Source organism: Falco naumanni, chromosome 1 (assembly GCF_017639655.2).
Source record: "Falco naumanni isolate bFalNau1 chromosome 1, bFalNau1.pat, whole genome shotgun sequence".
Lineage (NCBI taxonomy): Eukaryota > Metazoa > Chordata > Aves > Falconiformes > Falconidae > Falco > Falco naumanni.
Window position 1 is genome coordinate 109,104,101 of NC_054054.1, and position 22,948 is coordinate 109,127,048.

Consider the following 22,948-nt stretch of genomic DNA (forward strand, 5'->3'; position numbering starts at 1 on the left):
CGTGGAGTCACAGTCCCCCTCCCCACGCTTCCCACTAGAAACAGCCAGCATGAAATTGTTTCTCTGCTCTTCCCTCCCTCCCCAAGTTTCAGAGACTTGCAGTTTTCTTTAATGTTAGTTTTCACAAAGCAAATCAGATGAGTGATACGTCTGCTCTGTCCATTCTCTCTCTGGTTCATACTGCTGCCCCAGACTGGGGAGTTTGTTTTAAGCCCCTGTTGGCTGTGGCATTAAGAGATGGGTGATTCCTGTTGGGTGTTGGCTCTGCTGCTTGCTGGAGCAGAGCAGCAGGTTGTCCTGTGGGATTGAAGCAGGTGGTGCATAGCAGGTGTGATCCCTTGGGTATTCTTTCTGCTGGTGCTGTATGACCGTGCTGAAGGCTGGATGGATGCACACCTGGACAGTGTGTTTGTACAGCCCTTAGCACTTTGGAGCTTTCCTGACAGCTCTTTGAAGTATCTGCTGCCTGGCCGTGACAGTGCAAACAATATCTCAGAGGCAAAAAATGCCTTTTTCCTGCTAAAAACCTCATATGCAAAGCGTGGCACAAGGGGTCAACACTTCGCAGTGGAATCTCTTCTTGCTAGGCTGGGGAGAGCTAAAGATGACAGGCAGCATGGACATATATGAGCCCAGTTAAAACAGCCCCTGAGAGATCCTGCTAAGGAAAAGGTTAAGCCAGGCTGGGTGACTGGAGGGTATCTGTAAAGATCTGTATTATGTCTGGGGTCATTTATTTCCCAGTCTTCCTATAGAAGGGGCACTTTGTTCAGAGGTGGTGTCTGCAGCAGCAAGTGCCTTTGTAGGAGGGCTCTGCGTGCCCCGCAGCCAGGGGAAGGAGGCAGGGAGAGAGCAGCAAGTATTTGCTTGCCTGTGCTGGGGAGGGAATGAAGCTGGTGATGGCTGCAGTCAGCAGGCGTGGGCTTGGGAGCTAATGGACGGTGGCAGCGGGCAGAGTTTTCTGTGTCATGTCACATCAGGGAACCAGCCACCAGCCAAGTATCCTCCTGGGCCAGGGAGTTGCTACGGGCCTGCAGGGAGTTAGGTGGCACTGTGGCTGTGGCTCTGTGACCGCAGGAGGTGGCAGGACAGCTACAGAGCCTGTCCTGTGCCAGCATTACACCTTTCTACAATGTGGGTGCGGGCGAGGGCTGGTGTGGCAGCGTTAAGAGACTCTGCCGAAGGTCTCTGCAAGGAGGTGAAGCTGGAACCTGAGTATGTTGTGGGAGGCATGTGATGTGCCTGTGTTGTTTGCTGCGGCTGTATGCTCTGTCCCAGTGTAGGTCATTGTCAGCACTTCAGGGTGAGGAGGAGAGAGGGAAAGTGAGTTTGTTTTCCTTCTGATGTGTTTGGGATGTGGCCTTGCCTCCATGCAGCAAGTGAGCAGCAGGGGTAAGCATGGTCAGTGTTCATTTACTCTGAGAGCATTAAACATGACCAGCTGGAGAGACGCTTCCACGATGTGATCTGTGCAGCAAACTTGGCAATCGTGATCCATTCTGTGTGAATTCAGTAATCGGCATTATGCAGCGATACAACTCTGTGGCCTCATGTTATGTGGAGCTCTGTAACAGGTGGTTTGAGCACATCAGACATCCAGGAGGCTGCAATACTGAATGCCCCATGCTTTGCCAGCAGCGTGGCAAGAGCAGAAAATAGAGAAGAGCAAAATGAGCCCTGTAGTCCCTTGGGAAGTGTCCTGCTCTGCAGAGGGGTTCACAATGCTGGAGGTCAGAGGTGTACAACTACTGGGATCCTCAGGGCAGGTGGCAGTGCTTCTCCCCATCTTTAGAACAGAGCTTCATCTGTCTGTGAGGGGCTTTTCATGATGGGTCCCTCTGGATGCCACTGTGCCAAAACGCAGAGGCTGCTTTTGTGGATCATCTCTTTAAAGAGTGGTGGAAGCGATGAGTGCTGTATGTCAAGATTAGCAAAACTCTTCACTGCATCTTCCTGCCTGTGGGACAGTCCCTGTGCTCTGCTCTGACCCAAAAGCAGAGCAAGAGGCAAAGATCCTTTCTCATTTAAATTGCTGATCCTCAGCTGCAGGATGAGGACATTAAAGGGAGATTTTGCTACAGTTTTTCGGAAAGGCTCTGCAACTTTTTAACACTGTGTTGGGAGCAATTTTTGCTTCATATTAGCACCTCAGGTGTTGTTCTACCGGTGACTGACTTTCCACTTCTTTTTCTCACCTCTGCTCTAATTCTGCTCTCAAGTGCAACTTTGCAGAACACTTTAGCATCCTTAGATCCCAGGCTACAACCAGAACAGGGAGTTAGGGAATGGTACTGCAAATGCAGCTGCTGTCATAGTCCTTAGCTCTTTAAGCCTGAAGGCCGAAGTCAACAGCGTGGTTCTGTGGCCAAGGGAAAACAAGGAGCTATTAAGAAGAGTTTGTAGATTTCCAGTGTGTTGCTCTGGCTCCGGCTGGGGTTTGGTGAGGCAGATAATGAAGCCTGGGGTTTGTCATAAAATGACTCATTGTCAGAGCTGCATTGGGATTTAGGCAACCTTAGCCCATGAGCCAAAGTTTCAGAAGAGAGTGGTGAGTTGAGAGGCTGCCAATTTTTTTTTTTTTAATTTTTTTTTACCACCTGCTTTCAAACCCTTTCAAAAGCGTTGAGGGTCTGGTGTTTCTTCTTCTCAAGCTCCAGTTCCTGGAGGTTCCCACTCTAGTGTGATAGCTGTTAAGGGGGAAGTTATATACTGGGTTTCCTGAGGAATGTTTTATCCTAAAGAGAATGAAATCTGCACACAGGAAAGAAGCACAGTCTTCCTTTTTCCCCTTACTTTTACCCCTTTTACCCTTCCTCTTTGCCCCCAGCTAGGGGAGATGACTCCCCTTGTTTTGGCTGCACATCTGGTATGTTAAGAGGGGCCTCTGTTAAAAAAGAACAAAATCCTCATGATTGTTAATTATGACACTTTTATTAAAGGGAATATTAAACAGATTTAGACAAAGAAATCAATATCTTACAGTGGTTTTTATTAGCCCATGGAGAGCTTTTAATGGAGATAACGGGCCTGGCTGCTGCAGGGGGTAAATTAAGAGTAAAAGGCATCTCCTCAGATGAGTAGCAAGTTCTGCTTTGATGGGTCCCAGTTAATGGGGTTTTCCGTGTCTTTTGAGTGTCTCAGGAACGGGTCAATCCTGTGGTGTTCTGTGGGTCACCTGAACTGCTTGCTGGTAGGGAGCAGTGAATGAGCTTGGCTTGGGCTTTGGGGCTGGAAAAGGCTTTAATTTGTGGTTAAAAAAGGAGGTTTGAGAAACAGCCACGAGATAAGCTAATGAACAAGTAGCATACGTCTGAGTCCAAATCACAGTCTCCCCATCTCTGCTTGTTTGCCAATGTGTTGTCTAAATCATTAATACTTAAAGAGCAGTACGGCAGCTGGCAGTTAAACAGAGGCACCTTAAACAGTGGTGTTGCTGAGTCTGGGAGCTGAGACAAGGATGGCAGCACCTGGTGGGGTATAAGAAATGTGGCTTGCAATGACCAGGTGAGGCCAGCTGGAAGGACCTCCAGAGGTCAGCCCGTCCAGCCTGGGCCCTTGTACTAGGATGCTAAAGCTGCAGCTTCTGGGTGCCTCCCTTTGGTTGCTTGCTTCCTAGCTGTCATGCTGGGAGAGGCTGAGCAGAGTGGAGAAAAAGGCCTGGAGCTGAGAGAGATGGGCAGGAAATGCTGCTTCCAGCTCTCTTAATTTGGGGAGATTTATGCCCTGTCTTTCAGGAATTGACTGGATTTAGAAATGAGGTGGTGTCACTCTCTCAGTGGCTCAGTGCCTCCCAAGCTGGGCTAGGCATCAACTTTTGCTCATAAATATGCAAACTGTTAATACACGAGACTGGCAGAGCCATTCTGCATTATTTTTGAGGCAGGAAATTCTCAGGGCATCTTTGAAGTTAAGGCATTAGTTTCTTTTTTTCCTTCCATTCTGTTTCTCAGATGTCTGTTTTGTTCATCTCAGGGACGGTGAGGAGGTAACGTTTTGCTTCAGCAGGGCAACTACTCCATTCTGTGTAGGAAAAAAAAATGTCCTAACAGTAATTAGGCTCTGAATGGGATAGTAATTTCTTTAATTACTTTCTTCATGGCAGTCTTTGGGGACTTGACTTTTGTTTTCCTGCACTTGGTGAGAAAGTTGCTTAAATGTTTTCAGACTGCGCACTCCTCTGTCCATGTGAGCTACAGCCGAACAGTGTAGTCTTCCAGAGCTGGCTTATCAGCAGGGTGGAATAGGTGGGTAACCATGCAAGGGAGCTGTGTTCACAACCCCTGCTCTTCCTCACTCTGCCGTCAGCCTCTGCCTGTGCTGGGAGCACAGGTTAGGAAGGAAGAGGGGGTCTGACGTGGAGGGAAGTCCCTCACCCATTACCCAGCCTCTTCGCCTCTCCCCTCCAAGCCTCTGCATCCTGGACTGGCTGCTTCATCAATCTTTGGGCACTGCTGTTTGCCCCCCTTTGCTCAAAGCTTGCTGCTGCTGCCATGGGATTGAGTTTTGCTGCTGCCAAGGAGGATGAGTTGTCTGTCTTCCACAAAGTGAAAAAATTGAATTGTGCCTTCATGGCTGAGAAGCTTTGAGCTGTCTCTGCCTCCTCATATTGGTACTGCAGAGCACTGAATGGTCCTGCTGTATTTACAAATGAAATGCGTCTTTGGGTAGTGACAGCATTAGGAAATGATTCAAGGTTTGCATTCTAGATACAATGTATTTGTAAATATGAACCTCAGAAGAAGTGTATACCCCTTCCATGTTTTAAGGAATTAAAATATTTCTATCGTCAAGTGGTAGAAGCAAAACATTTTCAGCCCTTTGAAGTCCACCTTCAAGTTAAGTGAATAAAGGCTCAAGTACCTAAAAAATAAATTACTTTCACTATTTCTGTAATTCTTTATGGAGTTTTAAATTGAAGACTTTTCCCTTGAAAATAGAGGAATGACAAAGACGCATTCTCTTGCCTCTTTCACTCGATATATCTGGAAACAAGTCTGCTGCTGAAGATGAAAATCCTATTTTTGTGCCTTCTTCCACATTGCAGAGGTCTGTGCTTTGGTCTTTGATTAAACAGCCTGTCTGTCCTCCTGCCCCCATGTCCTTAGACTTATTTTCTGCCCTTTGCAATACACTTACTCCTCGCTCTTTCAGTTTTCTATTCAGCATTTTGCACAAAGCACTGAGGGCAATAGTTGATGTCATCTTTCAAAACAAATCATAAAGGAAAGAGCATGGGAAGTCAGTAATATGGAAGTTAAAATCTGGATTTTGGAGTCTTTGTAAACACATTAAGAGGTTTTATGGCTTGGGAGGTTATCTTTCAGCTGGGATGTCAGCCAGTTACTGGTGGGAGAAATTTGCAGGACTCCCTGTGCCTTGAACATGTCACATGAATGCAGTGACTGGAAACATCCCTTGTCCTTTATCCAGGAGTCAACGTAATTTGTGTCCCCTTCAGGGAAGGGGGAGAGAAGTTAGTACTAACGTGCCACTGCCTGAGAGCACTCTACATTGCCAGCCCCTCATTTTCACCCTGGGCACTGGAAGCAGCGTGTCCCAGCAGGCCCTGAGTTTCACCAGGGGCTGTTGAAGTGATTCCCTCAGGCTCACTTAGTGGACATGAGACAGAGTGCCTTCTGCAGCAGGGCATTGCTGTCCTGTGCCTATCCCCAGCTGTGGGCAAGGACTACGTTCTGCCTTGGCTCCTGTCCATGGCCCAGGCACAGGGAGGGCAGGAGGGTCATGTGGAGGACCTGCTTTTTGGTACATGGATGCCATCGCGTGGTTTGGAAACCTGAGAGCTGAGGTTTGACTTTCTGTCTGACTTGGCCCTTTGAGGGAAAGAAGAACCAAAGAACCAGTTCTAGCAGTATGACTCCTCCTTCCTCCTTCTTCCCTCATTTCTTTCCCCTGTCTTTTCTTTCTTTAGTAAAGTTAAATGGGCCCTGACTGCTGACAGAGCGTGGAGTAATGATGCATAGACGTTCTCTTCATTATTATTTTTAGGAAGCTCTTAAAATGGGGCTGAGCATGTAAAAGCAACGTAAAATAACTTTGTCAAATCTCTTTCCTTCACTGCTTTCCAAACAAAACTTTTGTCTTTATGTATTTTGAAGGCAAATGGCGCATCCACACCAGAACACAGTGTTGACAGAGGTGAAGATGGAGCTGCTTTGCCTGGATCCAACGCTCGCCCCTTGCCCACTCCCATAGACCTCACTCCAGACGATGCTGCCAGTGGTGACTTCATGATGCTGGCTCTTGCACAGGCGTTGGCAACACAATGGCACCTGGGAAAGTACCTGCCTGTCCTCTCTGCCTCACTGACCGGGGTTATGGTCTGCTTTCCCTTTCTGCTGACTGACACACACTTTGGGGTGCTGCTCAGAGAGGGGTGCCATGTTGTGCAGTGCTGCCATGGGGTCCAGACCTGTGTTTGTTCGAAGGAGCACATGAGGTGCTCACTGGAGCTGAAGAAATGTGTGCCACATCTGCTGTTCTTGGTTTGCCAAGCCCAGCCCTGGGTTCAGCTCCTGGCCTTGCAGTCCTGGCTTTGCAGCCTTCAGGAGAAAGGGAAATTCACCCCTGTGTCCCTGAAACGGGTTGTGAAGATACAGCAGCCTTTCTACTGCTTCTCAGCCCAGGGGTGAATTTCCCTCTGTGAATCCCAAGAGTGAGACTGGGGGTCCGGTTTGCACTTGACTCCTGTAGGCCCAGGTGTCACCCCTTGGGTTTCTTGTCATCATTGTTCTGGTTTGAATTGGTATTGGTTTGGTGGGGGCATTGTGAATCAGCTGATGTTGTGCTCCTCTTCCACTGAGGTGTCTCTCTGTGATAGGGCTGTCTGCTCAGGGAGACACTTCAGTTAGTAAAGAAACACTCAAAAGAAGTTCGCTGTGAATTTTTTTGGTCCTCCTGGCTGTGCACTGGCTTGTGTGTCCTGTGGCGAGAGTGATGCTTTGGCGGTGGGATCATGGGCAGCGTGTGTGCTGCAGCTCCTGGTGGGAGAACTCCTACCACCCCACCGCCCAGCTGGCTGTGGTTGTATACCCAAATTGGATAAAAGCTTTAAAAGTACTTTATCTTGTAAAGCTCTGCAGATTCTCCTCCCACATGCACACCTTGTCATCTCTTGCATGAGCAGGGGCCTTTGTTTTACCTTTTTCCTGCAGGTCTTGAGCATCTGGCAGACTGTGATGGTATCATCCTGAGTCAGTCTGTAGAAAGTCTGTGTGCCCCAGTCCTGCTTATTCTCCAGGATGGACAATTTCCCTCCAAGGCCTCACAGATGAGAAAAATCAAATTACCTGACATCTTTAGAACAATTAGATCTTTGAAGACCTGAAAAAAACCAACACTAAGCAAGTAGGAGTCTGTGGATTTTATTAAATGCTTTGAATCTGATCTGTCTTTTTCTGAAGAAATGAAGGATTCCCCAAAGTTCCCTCTGAAATCATGGATTTAAAGGCAATTTGTGTCAGTTAATGTCAGCCTTTTCCCTTGGTTATTACTCGTTTGTTCTATTCTCCTTTGCTGCTGAGCGCTTTGTGCTCATGTAGTATATGCTCTTACAAATGGCTGCAGTATGAAGATAAATGAGATTGGGTGCTGGAACACTGTAACAGGAGATTGGAAATCAATCCTTGACTTTCTTTCTAAGTGAATGTGGTCCAACAGAGGGCCGTTCCCTTACTGCTTTTCCAACTAACGCTCTATGGCAGGTTGCTGGGAAAAGCCTTCCAGCTCTTCCTCTGTGATCTGTTTCTGCCCTTTTAAAAATGAAAACAAAACCTTTGGATGATGTGGGCTGTTTGAGATGGCATAAAGAGAAACCACTGAACGTGGGCTTTGCAGCATTGCTGTTGAAGAGAGCAAGGGATGAGGTTGTTCTCCACCAAGGGATACTTTATGTTGTGGTTTAAACCTGGCCGTTGAGACTCAGCCAGCTGCGTCTCTGGAAGGCATAATGCCAGTATTGTTAGCCGTTTCTGAAAAAGTAAATCCAGCAGTCACCTTTTGCTGAAATGCCAGTATAATTTCAAAGCTGAAGTCATGCTGTTTCTTCTGAGAGCTGTAGTGTCTTCAATTTCAGAAGTGTTTTGCTACCAAAAAAGTCTTGTCTTGCCTTGGAGCATTTGACAATCTTACTGAGACTGTCTTGCTTGCACTCTCATTACTGCAGTGCCTCTGCCAGCCTGGCCTGCCAGCCTAAGTTAATTCTATAGAAGAAGGAAAAAGACACTTAAAAATTGACTCCATTTACTTTAAACCTGTTACTTTCTCATAAAAAAACTTTACACTGAGTTGGAAAGGGTTTTTAAAATTGAGCATGTCACTTCCAACTCTTCTTGTGTTTCTTGTGCTTTGTTCCTGGGCAGTGCAGGCAGGTCAGTCATGTTTTCACTCCCACTCTTGGTTCTTGCAGCTGTTTACCACACTGTGGGTTGCCAGCTCTGCACAGGAACCTGGTAATCCTTGCTGGCTTACTGTGCTATTTGAGGCATGAGTTTGATTTTTAACTGAGACTAGGTTTTATAAAACACCCTTAGACATATATTTGGGACTGGTCTTGTACCAATGAGACTGGAAACCTTTCTTTCTTACCTCTATATTTTACCTCCATGAAGTAATTCCACCTGAGTTCAAACCAGAACTGTTCAGTCATCTATGAAAGACTCCTCTTGGGTTGAGGGAAGGATCTAGCCCAGAAGAATGGGATCTAGCCACGTTTGAATGTGATAAAGGAACAGCTCTGTGCATGTATTTTCTACTAAAGACACTTTTGGCTTTGTTGCATCTCTCTTGGTTGTGTTTTGTAGCTTTCATTGGAATATTACCCTAAACCTGTACCAGTTGACTGCCTTTTGAGTTGGCCCAAGGTTGGCAAGAATAGCTCTGTAAATAGTGCTCAGTCTGCACTGGTCATTTGTGTTTCCTTTATTGTTTTGTTGGTTTTGTCTCCTTCCCTTACACTTTTATGTAGTGTTTTACTACTGGTAACAATAAAGCTTTGGCTCAGTAACAACTGCTTGCCTTTCTTGAAACAGTAAAAAGTTCTTTTCCATTCCCAGGTTGCAGATACTCTCCAAGTCCTTGGGCTGGCTCCAGCAAGGAAGGAAAATAATCCAGCCAGCGGAATGGTGATTCACACAGCTGGAGCGTAATTGAATTCTGCGCTTGAAAGTCATCTTTTGTCTTGCCCCTCTTTGTGCTGGCAGTGGCAGGGGGCACAGGTCTGCTCCTTAGTCCCACCGTGGAAGGTTTTCCATGTTGTAACCACTAAGTGTAAAGCAGCACAGGTTGTCATTCTGTCAAGTGCTGTCCCCACAGCCTCCCAGGGCTCATCACTCCCTCTGGTGTGACAGTCAGGTTCCATTTAGCTTTGCCTGCGGAGAAGCATCTCCACATTGTTGCTAAGCATGTGCAGCCCTGGCTGCTCTGTGTTCTCTTCCACTCGGCATTCAGCTTCAAGGTTTAAAATGGCTTTTAAATCTGTTTTTCCTTTTCCCATTTAAAAGCACCTTGGTAATTACTGTTGGGATTGTTTTGCTGGGGAGCTGCCATTAGTCCAAGGATGGAGCATGTCAAGGACTAACCACCTCTTACATTGTTCCTTCCCTGTTCTGCATGCCATGACAACAACCAGCATATTGGGAAAGTCAACTGCGTGATCTCTGAGTCAACAGCACTGGCCATGAATTGCCAAGTTTCCGTGTTTGCTTTTTACAGCTGTAGTTTGAGGGGAAAGGGTATGTTTTCTCTGTGGGATCCATGTGTAGTAGTTAGATGTAGCTGAAGCAAATGGGCTACCAGCTGGTGTTTAGACAGTGTGTTTCTGGCCATTACTGAGTTGGGACAGCAAAGGCCCTGGACTGTCAGCTGGAGTACTTGGACAGTGACACTAAATGGCACATAACCTCTGTGGATGGTTGAAGTTCATGTGTAAAATAAAACTTAGCAACAGTTGCTCTTCTCTCCTTCCTACCCCTCCCAGAAGATGTTTCCTTGCAGGAGAGAGGGTTGGTGGCAGCAATGTCTCACCAGCCTACCTCTCCCATTTCTTCCTTTTACCACTTGTGAGTTTTGTTTATCTCCATGGTGGAGACTGCTTTTCAATCGTAATTCCTTATTTCTGCAGGTGGATGTGATCATGATGGAGAGTTCAGGGAACTTTTTTAGAAGGGCCAGAGCTGCAATCAAATAATGAGACTTTCAGCAGGTACAAAATGACGGGTGACGGGTAAGTGTCTTGTGGAAAACTTTTGTCTTGAGCAGCTCATTCAGATTCCCTCCTGACCATTGCCTCTTATTAGCAGTATATTCAGATAGCGCCAGAAATGCCTGTCATGCTTGAGAGGCCTGAGATGAGGATCTTGCCGTGTAGTTCCATAGGAATGCAGTCAGGAATGCAGAGTGTGCTGCCTGCCAGTGACATGTGGCAGCACATAGGCAGCTACACACATCCTCATACACCCCTGGCCTGCGCGTCTCTCCCTGCAGAAATGTTTCTTCCTGTTACCTTCATAGTAAAATATGAAAGGAGCCAGCCCAGCTCCACAGCTGGTATAATGTGCTGCTGCTGGCCTGTGCCCTGCTGCTAGCAGTCCCTGGAGCATCCTTGCAGCACCCAAGGGTGCTGCTCTGATCAGGTCTAGGAGTTGCACCTTTGAGGTAGGAATCCACATCCCCTTGAGGAGGAGGACTGTACATGTTCACCTCCCTGCTTCACTCAGGTTCTGTGGGTTTGTTTGAAGGCATCCATTGTATTTCTTTTTCCTTCCACTGATTTCTGTCTGGCACTAGAAGCTGTAAAATCTTGGAGAGATTATTGCTCATCTTTCCTCTCTGGAATGAGTGGCTCTACATGATGTATTCATATTTTGCTAGGAAGGATTGATTGTGATTTTAAAGTATTTTTGTTGTAGACTGTGTCAGTTCAACAGCAACTGTTATCCTCTGAGCCCTCTCTCAGCCCCCAGCTATATGGCATTCCTTCCCAGGTGCTTCCCTGTTACTCTGAAGTTGACCAAATGCAGCAAACAGGCATCACTGCCTCCCTTTCTCATCAGCTCTCCTACCAGCCTAATCACCGTAAGCAGTTATTATCTGGGACTGGAGAATTGCTGCTAATCAGGGCCATCTGGGCAAGGGGTGCTGGCAGAGGCACCTTCCCCCACCTGACCATGACTGGCTTCTGCTTTCAGAGATAGCTCTGCGTAATTTTCACGGGACTGCGGCTACTTTCAATTACTTGCAGTTCTACACCTCCCCCTTTGGCTGTCCTGTCCCATCCCACCTGAGCAAGCAGCCTTCATGTTTGGGAGCTGCCCTGGAGCAGCTACCTTCTTGGATTGTTTTTGGGATGCTGAGTGGAGAGATCACATCTCTGAGACGGGTCCTTGCTTTGCCGGTACTGTGCTGCTTTCTACTAACAACCCTGCACAGTGTCCCTAGCTTAGCTGCTGCTGCGCTGAATATTTTTGAGGCTCATTCACCCCCAAAAGAGCCCCCAGACTGATACATACCCAGCTCCTAGATGGAGACAGCAGCTGGATCACTGAGAGCAGCTGAGCCCAGTGTTATTTATTTTTCTGCTGGTGAAGCCAAGCTCAAGGGACCAAGAAAATCTCGGTGAACAGCTGAGCCCCACTGTGGGAGAGCAGGGGGCAGGATTGGGGCCCTGGGTGAGCAATCATCAAACCACTGATGGGACAGACCTTCATCTTCAAATGACACTCATGCAAAATTAAACTCCTCCAAGCAGTCACACCATGGCCATTAAAGTGGTGCCTTGGAGGACAGAAAAATAAACTTGAGAAACACAAATTAGGGATATAAATCTTTCTGGCTATGGCTGGGAGGTACCTCTTTAATTAGCATCATTGAGCAGCCTTGATGTAGTAAGTGCTAAGTAGGAAACTTGCCAGATTTTTCCTGTTTTGATAGCAGGTGACTTGTGTTCTGTTTGAATTTCCACCTTGTGATTGCTTTTCTGTACTTGCTGGAGTTGCTGTGTTGTCTGTACCATGAGGAACTTGGTGTTGTCACCTGGGCTAATCAGATGCCCCTGCGCTGGGGAGGAGCTGCCTGCACTGTCCTGTCTGAGCCCTCTTCGGTTGTGGATGCTTTTAAGGGATTGCAAAGCTATTTCAACAAAGTATTGTGTAGTGGAGTTAATGTGTTTAATCATGTTTTTTGGTTCCTGTCCTCCTGGAGCGCAGAGGTCATTCACTGCATGGAAATCTTAGAAGAAAGGTTTGTCTCCCTGCTGCATTGGTGAAAGGCTGGGGAGGGAGGACAAGCTCAGCTCCCTGCAGTGGGCTCGGCCACGTGGTGAGGATACAAATCCAGCCCCTCTCCAAGGGGTTGAATGTGAGGGTTGCCCTGTCCTGGGTTGCATGAGCTGCTCATGTTTTTCTGCACGTTCCAGTGCTGCCTTGGTGAGCCAGGATGGTTGGTGTGAGGTGCTGAGCCTGCACAGAGCCATGCATGTTGGTCCTATGTAAGGGATGATTCTTAGGGCACAGTGTAGCCTTCTGCCCTGTGTGCCTCCTCTTGCACAGCTCTGCTGTGCACTTTGGGGATTTATTCGTGTTGTGAATAAGAATATCTCTGCAAGGATTTGGGTTAGCAAATTACTGAGCCTTTGTTTCTGTATCACCCCTGTGTATTCCAGCACTGACGCTAATTTGTACTACTGTAACATGGATCTTTTTAACGCTGATAATGTTTATGAGTTATTGGATACTTGGCCTGGACCTGCCTGGGAATTGCAGGTGAGACATCCAGAGGTGCTGCTGTGTCCCAGGCATTGCCTTGCTGGGTTTGCACCCTGCCTGTATTCATGCTGGCAGCCTCTGTGTCATACTACTTAGCAGATCGCTGTTACTGACCTGTCACTGTGGGAGACGCTGGGATTAGGATGATGGAGTGGCTGGAGAGGATAAACAATAATGATGCTACGTTGGTGCAGCCCAAACAATGCCTTTTTCTTTCATGTTTTCCTTTTCTGTCAGTTTGCCATTCAAGTGTAATAAGATCAGTGCAGATAATTTGTGTATTCATACAAAACATAATTTTCCCTCCTGTGCTTTACCAGCTGCACTGCAGTCGGAAAAGCAAATAATGCACTTTCTTTTGCATGGTTATGAATGGGTGCATCTGTTCCTCGAAGACAGGGAAAGGAGGGTGAAAGGACTGGAAAGGAAGGGAAGAAATCAGATGCAACCCATTTTGTTGCCTCTGTGGAAAGAGAAGCATGCAGGAATCAGATTCTTGCAGTATGGGCTCAATCCCACACTGATGTATTTAGGAGGTGGGTGAGACACTAGCGTGTGGGAAGGGCAGAGAATGGGGGTTTGTTCAACAGGAGAGCAGCCCATGGAAGCACATGCAGCAGGGCAGGGGTACTCCAAGGAGCTCAGCCCCACCTTGGTCAGGGTCTGCAAACCACCATGCAAGGACAGCAAGAACTGTGCACTGGGCTGGTCCTCCTCCTCCACCCAGGCAGCAGTCATGAGAGCACAGCTGCCTGCTCCCAGCACTGGCTTTGCTGTCATGGTGCTGCCTTGTTTCAGCTCTGTGTAGGGCTTGTCCGGGAATATCCGAGCAAAGGTTGGAGCTGAGCTGTGCTGTGCTTGCTCCTTCCTAGCTGGAAGTCACAGCTGCCTTGCTCCCTGGGCTCTTTCCCTTCCTGTGCCAGGGGCTGTATCACTGCATCCCCCAGGCTCTGCCTGACAGCCTTTGCTGGAGGTCCAACATCCCCAGCGAAGGCAAGAGGAGGTAAAGGGCTAGAGCAGTGGACCTAATTTATGTGGCTTCCTTTCCTCCCTCCTTTCTCTTTCCTGAGACAGGCCTGGTAGAGAGGTAAGGAAAGGAGAAAAAGGGGTTTAATTTTCTGCTGTTATCTCATGTCTCCAGCTGTGAGCCATGCTAACAACCCTGGGCTGATCAAACACCCAGGCAGCCTTGATTCAGTGTCCCATCTACATGGTCATTAATCATGTAAGTGCTCTGCCCCTGCCTGAGCCCATATCCTGGCAGCAATGCACCCACCAGAACGTTCCCTCCTCCTGTTGCCATCATGTTGTGCTCCCACCTTCCGTTGCTTGTGACACGGAGTCATTAGGCATTAGCCATTGGCATCAGCACCTAATGACACAATCATATGCAGACGTGTTCTTCCTCCAAGCAGAATTTTTTCAGCAGAATTTCTGGTGCTCTCCCTCCCATTGAGATGGAGTCCATCTAACCTCTCTGCCAGGTTTGTTTCTTTTTCTTGTGCGTTTTGTGCATCCAAAAGATTCCATATGTGGGAACTGAGCACCACTTTGGAGTGAATACAATGCACTCTACTTAAAATAAAGGATAAAAGTTCGCTCAAGCCACCAGGAGCTTCTTAGCTGCCTTCCAGCCAAGGGTCTTGGTATGTTTTTTACAAGTTAAAATGTCCCCATTTAATAACTTGAGTGGTTAAGACCAGAGATGTGCTAAATGCCAGGCTTTGAAGCTGTATGAGGTCGTGGCAGAGGTATGGCAGAGGTGGTGAGTAGGAGCTGTGCAGGGCAGGGACAGGCTGCCTACCTCTGTGCCACAGCGATGGGGCTGGTCTGTGTTTTGCTGGGGAGATGCTGTGCAGCCCAGCTGGCAAGCACATGGCCAGCCTGGCTGTGAGATGGGACAAGGACTCGTTTGGGCACAGTGAGGCTGGGAGTGGGGGTCCTCTGCGCTCAGATTCCCCCAAGTGAGCGGCTTTTCAATGCTGCTACTTTCCCGTTTTTTCAAATGCAGGAATTAGAAAGAAACCAAGCGGATGTGGATTAGCTTGGGTAAACAACCATCAAAAATACCAGATGATCTCATCTGGACAGTGCTTTTATTTATGTGGCAGTATCGCTACCTGCACTAACTAAGGGGAGAGAGGGCTGCTGCGGCTCACCACATCCCAGCAAACTTCCCACAGAGCTACTTGTAGGATTTGCTGCTCTTGTTGCCATTGATTGGTTCAGGCGTGTTTAATCCCAAGGGCACTTTGGGGTTTAGCTCTTTGCATCTTGCAGGCCAGCGCCTGGAGATAAGTCACTGTAATTTGCAAAGCTTTCAGTGGTGGCGAGATTTGTGGTTACTCCAAGTCTTGATGGAAATGGTTTGGACACTGGTGGGCCACTCCTTTTGTCTGTTCTCATGTCAGTGTTTGGAAGCAGCAATTTCTGGGGCTAGAGATGCCCAGGGAGTAAGTGTGCACCTCCTGGTCCCTCCCAACTTGTAATTACCAGGCCTGTGAAGGGACTTGGTAACTCCCTGTGCAGCTTTACGTTAGAAAAGCACTTGAGGCCATACACTCAGGCAGCTGCTCTGTTGCCCGCTGAATGCCTCTTGCCCTGTAATTTTGTGGGTGGGCTGCAGGACTCTGTGCTCAGATACTACTGCACTACTTTAATGCTGGAGCAGGTTCTGCTGAGAAGGCCAGGAGGGGAAACTGCTTATTTCTTACAGCCCTATAAATCTGATGTTGCCACCAAATTGTTGCAGTGCGGCTTTGAAGGGATTTTTGCCTTTCTGTGGTCCACAGTTGCAGAGTCCATATTTCTATGTTAAGAAATCAGGAATCAAGTAATTGAATCTCTCTCCCCCTTCCTGTAAAATGAAGTAATTGAATCAAAGATCATGTGATTTAAAAAAAAAAAAAGACAGAGAAAAGAGTTCATTTTGGGTTCCCTTTATTGGCCTCTTAAATTCCAAGCTTTGCAGCCTGCTGGGAGTGTTTTATTGTGCTCTTTTCAAGCTGTGGGTAGGGTGGGCTTAACTACCCTTATCCTGGGACCTGGAAGCTGAGCTTTCAGGAGGCAGGAAGAGTCCATGGGGACTGGGAAGGTAACAGTTTTACCCTGGGTGACGCTGATGCTGGGGTTGTGTTGCTTTTGACCCCTGCAAGGGGCATGTCTATCCCAGTTGAGGTGTAACCTGTGAGAGCAGGATCCTGAGGAGGAAAAATGTTGCTAGGTTTTTAGTATCTGAGTGGCCCGGGATTGTGCCTGACAGCAGGAGATGGTCCCTGGGGTTGAGCTGCCAATGGCCATGACTGGTCACCTAGAAAGCTGCTGAGGATGCAGTCAGAGGAGCTTCATTGCAATGCAAATGGATGTAGATTCATGTAAACATATGTCTCAATGCAGGTAGCAGCTCGTGCCCAAATTATGGAAATGTTCTAATCCAATAATGCTAATGTCATGATTATCTAGCAACACGATGTTCATTAATATGGTTCCCTGGCACTTGCACCCATCACTGTCAACGTGATTACGCTGAGGCAGGGACTTGCAGTGTCTCTAAGTGAAGCTGGTCTCAGGGAAGGGAAGGGGACACCCAGGTCATGGCAAGACCAGGAAGGACCGTTTGTATGCCTGGCAAGGCCTGGAGGTGCTACATGCTCTGGGGAGTCCCCTCCACATGCTTGGCCAAGGTACCACCTGGCTGCCATGCTCTCCTCGGGAAGCTCTTCCTCCCAGAAGGAGCCTTGGAGCAGATTTCACAGTTGAGAGCCTGTAGGGTAGCTAAACTAGCATTTCTTAATATCCATCACTGTGATCAGATGAACAGGACTAGCAGGGCCATCTAGTGACTCGTCTGGCTGCTTAATGACCTGGGAGGAGCCCCCCCTCAGATGGATATAATCCTAATGTTTGTATTTTGAACCATGCCCCTGTACCTGTCCACCTCTCCCTCCATCTCCCCCTTTTTGGCTGATGGCTATCACTTGCTTTGCAGTTGTGTTTTTTTTTCCCTGGTTCACTACAGGGCTGGAAAATGCTTGGGCTTCCCCATGGTAGAATGGAAATTTGTTGTGCGTCACCTTGAGTTGGGTGACATAAGGTCAAACAGCTAAATAGCCCGTAGATCTGAGGAGAGGGATCCTGCAGGCTGGATTGCCTTCCTCAGTGCCGCCAGTAAAGCTGCTCTCTGGGCAGGAGTCTGCTTGTCTCGGCTGTGGCCTCAATTTCTTTGCTGCTAACCCGCAGGTGCCAGTGTAGCCACTTGCCGGGGCACTGCAGGGCTTCCTCGTTGCCGGCTGCTCCTGCAGCTTTGTGCCGGCTGGCAGCCATGAAAAGCTTAGAGCTGCCTGCCCCGGGGAAGGGCTCAGCACATGACCCTGCTGCCTCCCCAGCCAGCAGGATTGCTCCCTCAGGTACCTCCTGTGAGTATATCCACGGGGGGTTTTGCAGTCCCAAAAGAACGAGTTTGTCTCTGTGGTGCAAGCGTGAACAGCCCTGCCCAGTTCAGGGAAGCTGGGGCTCTTTGCCCCCCCAGCAGCCTGACCCCATAGTAGATACAGATTTACCCTTGCATGACTCCAGGCCTTTCATTTTGCTCTTTCGTTTGCATTGCTTTTTGCAATGTTGACATGATATGTGGGATTTGTGGATGGGGCCAGCAAAATACCCTAGCAGCCCCAGCAGCTGATTCTCTTGCAGCTCACCAAGTCTGATTTGAGCTTCATGATCCAGGGATGGGCAGGACAACTCCCAGCCAGGCAGGCAGCAGCCAGGAGGAGCAGCAGCCGGGACAGAGCTCCGCCAGCCACTGCAGGGCTGTGACAGGTACATTTACTGCACGAAGTATCAGCACAAAACGGGGGCTTTGGTTAGATTGCTTTTGACAGGATTTCGTTAGCCTGATGTGTATGTGGGAGACGAGCAGCTATAATGCTCTCTTAATGCAGCCAAATTGCTCTTTAATTCTGCAAAACCAAGATGTTATTTCATGAATCCCTGGAGCTCAATGTGCAGCATCTTGATGCCGCCAGTTACTGGTGGCCTTTTCCCTTTGCTTGCAGCCAGCTCCAAATTCTTGGGTCACGGGGCAGGAGCAGTCCTCCCCTTGCCTCTGCAAAGCTCAGCTGCTTTCTGCCCTTGCTTGGCTTTGCGTGCGTTAACTCTGGAAGCTAGTGGTGACTCTTGAAATGCCTCCTCCCACCAAACTGTGAGCAGAAAGTCTACCAATTTCCATGGCAACAGGGCTGGGCCCGAAGTGCTGATGTTAATTCTGTTTCTGGACATCTATGGAGTCTGAAGAGCTGGGTGTGCAGGAGGCAGCAGTGCCCAGCCTGAGTGCAGCTCCCCAGGCCACACTAGCTGCTTGTCCCAGCTGCTGTACAGTAAGGTGCTGCTGCAGAATAAACACTGGGCTTCGCTGCTGGCTGCCTGGAAAGTCTTGAGAAGTGATGTTGTCATCTTCCTGCAGCTGGGAGACAGTCAGGAAGGGAAGAGGTAAAAGCAGGTAAAACTACTAAGACAAGCCAGCTGGATAATCTCAGAGGACATTGACTCCAGCTTGGAAAGGCATTGAGAACAGATAAAATTAGCCTAATAAGAGTTGATGCTACACAGAAATCTACCCTCCCTTGAAAGCAAGGGATTGGGTCTGCGTTTAGCTTACAGGCACATAACAAAAAGAGCCAGCACGATGCAAAAACGTGGCTTTGCCTGGCCTTTCAATGGCAAACCCCTACTAAGGCTCTGGAGTTAAGGGGAACCCAAGGACCATGAGGGAAATAAAAGGAAAAATGCAAAAAAGGCTCATTCCTAAGAAAATATCCCTGAGGACTGAGCCCTGGGCAGCGCTGTGTCCCAAGATGGGATGTCAGCAAGGGTGAAGCAGGATGAAGGTAGTTAGGGGGGTGTTGTGCAGGAGGGCATTTTGGAGCAGCTGGGGCTTAGAGTCCTGCCTTGGGCTGCCCTGGTCCCTCTCTTCTGCAAGTTTTGTTTCCTCTGGTAGGTGTTGGCTGCAAGACAGCATGATGCAGTGGTGTTACTGGAGTGAGGAATGTGGCTTGCGTTTCTGTCAAGGGCTGAACCGAAATCATCCCACGTTTCTAACCCAGCAGAGTGATCTGGGTGCTGCTGCCTGCCAGCACAGGCAGCTCATGGTGCCTCCCCTCTCTGCCGATGGAAGACTCCCGAAAGCAGCTAGATCAGCCATGGGAATGCACGTTTGCCTCTGCAGGTTAGATGGGTGCATGGCATGGGGGTTCCCCTGTCCTGCCCTGGTTTTGGGGAGCAGTGGGTGCATGGGCCATGCTTGTGCAGCTGCAGAGCTGCCTGGTGCCTTGCTGGCAGGATGCCCTACCTGTGCGCTGCTCAGCTGCTCCCTGGCCCCACTGGCTTCAGCCTCTGTTGAGAGACATGTGCAGGGCAGTAATGCTATGGGGGAGCCCTCCCTCCCCTTGTGCACTGTTCAGTTGGATTTTCCTGCAGCTTCCTCTTCTCACTGCACCCAGATCCGCCCCTAGTGAGTTTGTGTGTATTTAATATGTGCTCCATATAGCCAATATTTACAGCAGCTGGTTATGTACTCTGGTTGATTTGCAGGTGAATAGTGTGTTGGAAATGGTATGTCAGGGTGCACATACACAGCATGTTCCCTCCTCAAACAGGAGAGTAGACATTTCACAGGACTCCAAAAACCAGTGCATTAAAATTACAAAACAAAACACCAACTATTTTGGGATTCACATCGAAATGGCAACATATGCTACACATTAAACATCAGCCCCTACTGAAAGTTTAGCTATTCTGGGCCCATCCTGAATGGCACTGAAGATGCACAGGGAGCAGATGCCTCCCTGCCTCCTCCTGTCCTCCAGGTCCGTCTGCGGGTAGCAAAGTGCTAGCAAGGAAGGCACCATCCACCGCTGCCACTAGTTGGCTGTTTCATAAGGTCTCTGGGAACCTTAAGCAATATTTGGAGGGGAGAGGGCTCTTTCTTGCTGGCATTTGCCCTTTGCCTGATTTTCTGAAAGGGTTTGTTTGTGTCTGCTTTGTAATAGAGTGTAGGATGTATTTTACCACAGTGATTTTTTTCGCAGCTAGTAATTGCTGGTTAAATCTGGTCAAATGATGGTTGTTAGCAGAGCCTGTTTGAGCACAGATAACCTCAAATATTATTCGCGCAGAGGAGCAGTGGGGGCTAGGGTGCATTGGGATATCAGCACTGCTGGGGAGCCTTAATCGGCACAGCCTGGAGTAAGCCTCTTAGGATTATTTAGCCAAGTTTCCTAGTTATCATTATTATTATTGCTTTATTTAGCAAATGCAAAGGGTGTTTAACCAGGTAGGGTCTGCAGTGCACTCGATGGGCTCAGCCAAGCCTCCCCAGCAATCCAGGGCAGAGATCTTTCAGGGGAAGTAGCCTCCCTGCCAGTAGCTGTGCATCAGCCAGAAGACAGTGCCTTGAGTGAGCCAAGGAGCAAGGCACATGTTGCTTTTCAATTAACCCCCTTCTCATGCACACAGCCATGCTGGAGCTAAGCTCATTTGAAGAAGAAATATGTTTCATACCTATCAGCAGGGTGGACTGAAGACAAAGTAGGTCCTGAGTCACCCTAGAGGGATGGAGGGGTCTCTTCCAGCAGCGTTGGCGGAGCTGGGCTGGCAGCGTTGATATCCCCTCTTCCTGCCTTGGCAGTCAGATTGAGCTGGTGTTATCTCCTGGCGCCCTGTCATGCCTAAGGTTGTGGGTACCTGCGGTGGCTTAATCCAGGTTTAAAAATGATTGGGAAAAAGCAAAAAGCAAGCTAGGGCTGTGCAGATTGGTGCTGCCTTGTGTCACATCCCTGGGTGACTGTCAAACCTCCCCGCTCCCAGCCTGCAGTTGGTCCCCCTGAGTTCAAGGGTGAGTGAGATCCAAAGGTAGTTCCTCCAAACAGAGGCTTAATTTTGCATCATCTCTTTGTTCACTCTTCGGGCTCATGTCTTCTCCAGCAGCACCAGCAGAGCAGAGGGTTTCTGTGAATTTGTTTGCATTTGAGCTGACAAAGTATTAAATAAAGAACTGGTGGGTCAATTATTGAGTCGCTGGTAAGTGATGGGGATGTGCAGTCCTCCTGCTGTACTTTTCATTTGGAAGGGAATTGATTAAACTGGAATCAGCCCCTGTTCTTGTTGATTTAAACCTGGAGTAACTGACAGCAGAATTTGATGCTTAGTGTTTGAAACAAACTTGGTTGAAGTGTGTCCTGAGGACAGCCTATATTTCTGGATGTGTGCTTAATTTGTGTGCTACTGTTCTGTTTGCTGTAGGAATGCTCCTTCCATTTGCCCTTTTGTGTAACACTGGCAGGGCCCATGTCACTTAAGGAAGCTGGGCTGCTGCATGGCTCTGCTCGGGGCATGGGGTGTTAGTGGCACAGGCTTTGTTTGGGATGTGCTTAAGCCTCCACTTGTGCTCCTGTTCAGGACAGCATTTGAATTGAAGTCTGGGCTGTCCCAGGTCAGGATGCTTTTCTGAGCCTGGGTTGGAGTTGGGGTGATGGTTCCTGCATCCCATATCCCAGCTGTCATTATGGGATGCTTTTGGCACACCAGCCCATGCCCTCTGCTGTGAGCAGCTGAACCTCTCTGTTGCACCTCAGAACAAGCTGCTAAAGTGCAGTGCCGTATGTGCTGAGCTCAGGATCGTGTAGCAACTTGCACACACCTCTGGGAGGAAACAGCTGTTGACAGGGACAATATGCTCTTCTCCATCATCCTGTTCCTGCTTTGATGTCCACCATCACCTCCTCTAAAGGATGTCCTCCCTTCATGCAGGGAGGTGGTATCCCCTGTAGAGCGGCTCTGCTCCTTGCTAGCCAGAGCTGTTGGTCCCACTGTTGAAATTAGCAATGTAACATTTAAACTACCTCTCTTCCCTCTTGTGGGGCTGGCGAGGAAGGCAGTTCCCCTGTTCAGGGAAATGAAGGCTGTGTGCGTGGGCACTGCAGTAGCTCTGAATCACCCCGGCAGAGTGAGGGATCAAATCAAGTCACATTCCAGGGCATTAGACAGACGGTGGGAATTAAAAGCTTTACCTGGAAACTGGCTTTGTATCTCCAAGCCCTGCTTTTGTCTCCCAGCCCAACTATCTATTTTTGTCCTTTTACATTCTGTGTTGTTGTGTGTCGTGTATGCCAGTGCTTGGTGCCTGGTTGTGCAGCCAGCCCCAGCGACGTTTGAGGAGCCCTCACTAAATACTGGACTGTGCAGCCTAGGAAGAAACATTCAGGCAGTATGAGAAGGTAGGCAAAGTGTAGTTTATCAAAACCAAGCTGCTTTGGGACTCATTAAAAGCTAAGGAAAGGCTCCAGCTGCTTTCATTGGGCTTGGGATCGGTCAGAGACTAGATAATTCCATCTGGGCTATTAGCAGTAAGGCTTGCTTGCTTTTGTTTCAGTCTTTAAGGTTTGGGGACAGGGTCTCCCTTGGGGGCCAGTCCTTCCCTGACAGGAGGAAGGTTTGCCTGCTTCAGCTCTGTCTTTGCTTTTCCCTTAATCTGGTCCCTGCGTGCACCCTGCCCTTTGTGTCATCGGTTGCTCTCTGCATCCCTGGGTGAGCTGAGCATCTCCCGTCAGTGCTGCTGGGCCTTGATCCCAGCTGTGGGCTGTCAGTGGTATGGGGCAGCTTTCGGGGTGCTGCAGAGGGCTCGCCTTAATTTCCAGAGCCTTGATTTTCTGACCTATAAAAAAAACCTCGTCTGTTTGGGTCTTGTGCTCTTTGAGGAAACATTTGAAATAATGATGCTTTTGTAACGGTAATAATGACATTAGGCTCTCATATGTAACTTAATTTTATTTTTTTATTTATTTATTTGTCCTTTCTTAGAGGGAATTGCTGCTATTTTCTGGGCATCGGGCCCAATTCTTGCTTTGTTCTGTCTGAGTCCACACCGCATCCCGGATACTACACCCAAAGGTGGAGCCTGTGTGGATGAGCACATCCAGACTGCTCTAAACCCGGAGGCAGATCTTTGTGCCTCCCATTACATTCCCACCCATCGTCTTGCCACCTGCGAGGTTTTCAGACTCGACCACATGAATGCAAAGCAGGTGGCATTTCCATCTAAATTAATATACTAGGAGTCCTTGGATGTGGGAAGGGGGTTAAGCTGGCTCAGGCTGGATCTGCTGTTGGACCTT

The 22,948-nt window shown here is 48.5% G+C and overlaps 2 protein-coding genes across 4 annotated transcripts in view; both read left to right on the forward strand.

The window, feature by feature from the left end:
• Nucleotides 1-9,022, forward strand: part of RPH3AL (rabphilin 3A like (without C2 domains)) — a 42,865-nt gene extending 33,843 nt beyond the window's left edge. For both annotated transcript variants that reach the window (XM_040617963.1, XM_040617972.1), the window contains exon 9: nucleotides 6,117-9,022. In XM_040617963.1, coding sequence (XP_040473897.1) covers nucleotides 6,117-6,151 — 35 coding nt within the window. In that variant the 3' untranslated portion in view covers nucleotides 6,152-9,022. The remainder of the gene's footprint in view (nucleotides 1-6,116) is intronic.
• Nucleotides 9,023-21,831: 12,809 nt separating this feature from the next.
• Nucleotides 21,832-22,948, forward strand: part of DOC2B (double C2 domain beta) — a 39,648-nt gene continuing 38,531 nt past the window's right edge. For both annotated transcript variants that reach the window (XM_040617941.1, XM_040617950.1), the window contains exon 1: nucleotides 21,832-22,051. The gene's annotated coding sequence lies outside the window, so the exon portion shown is untranslated. The remainder of the gene's footprint in view (nucleotides 22,052-22,948) is intronic.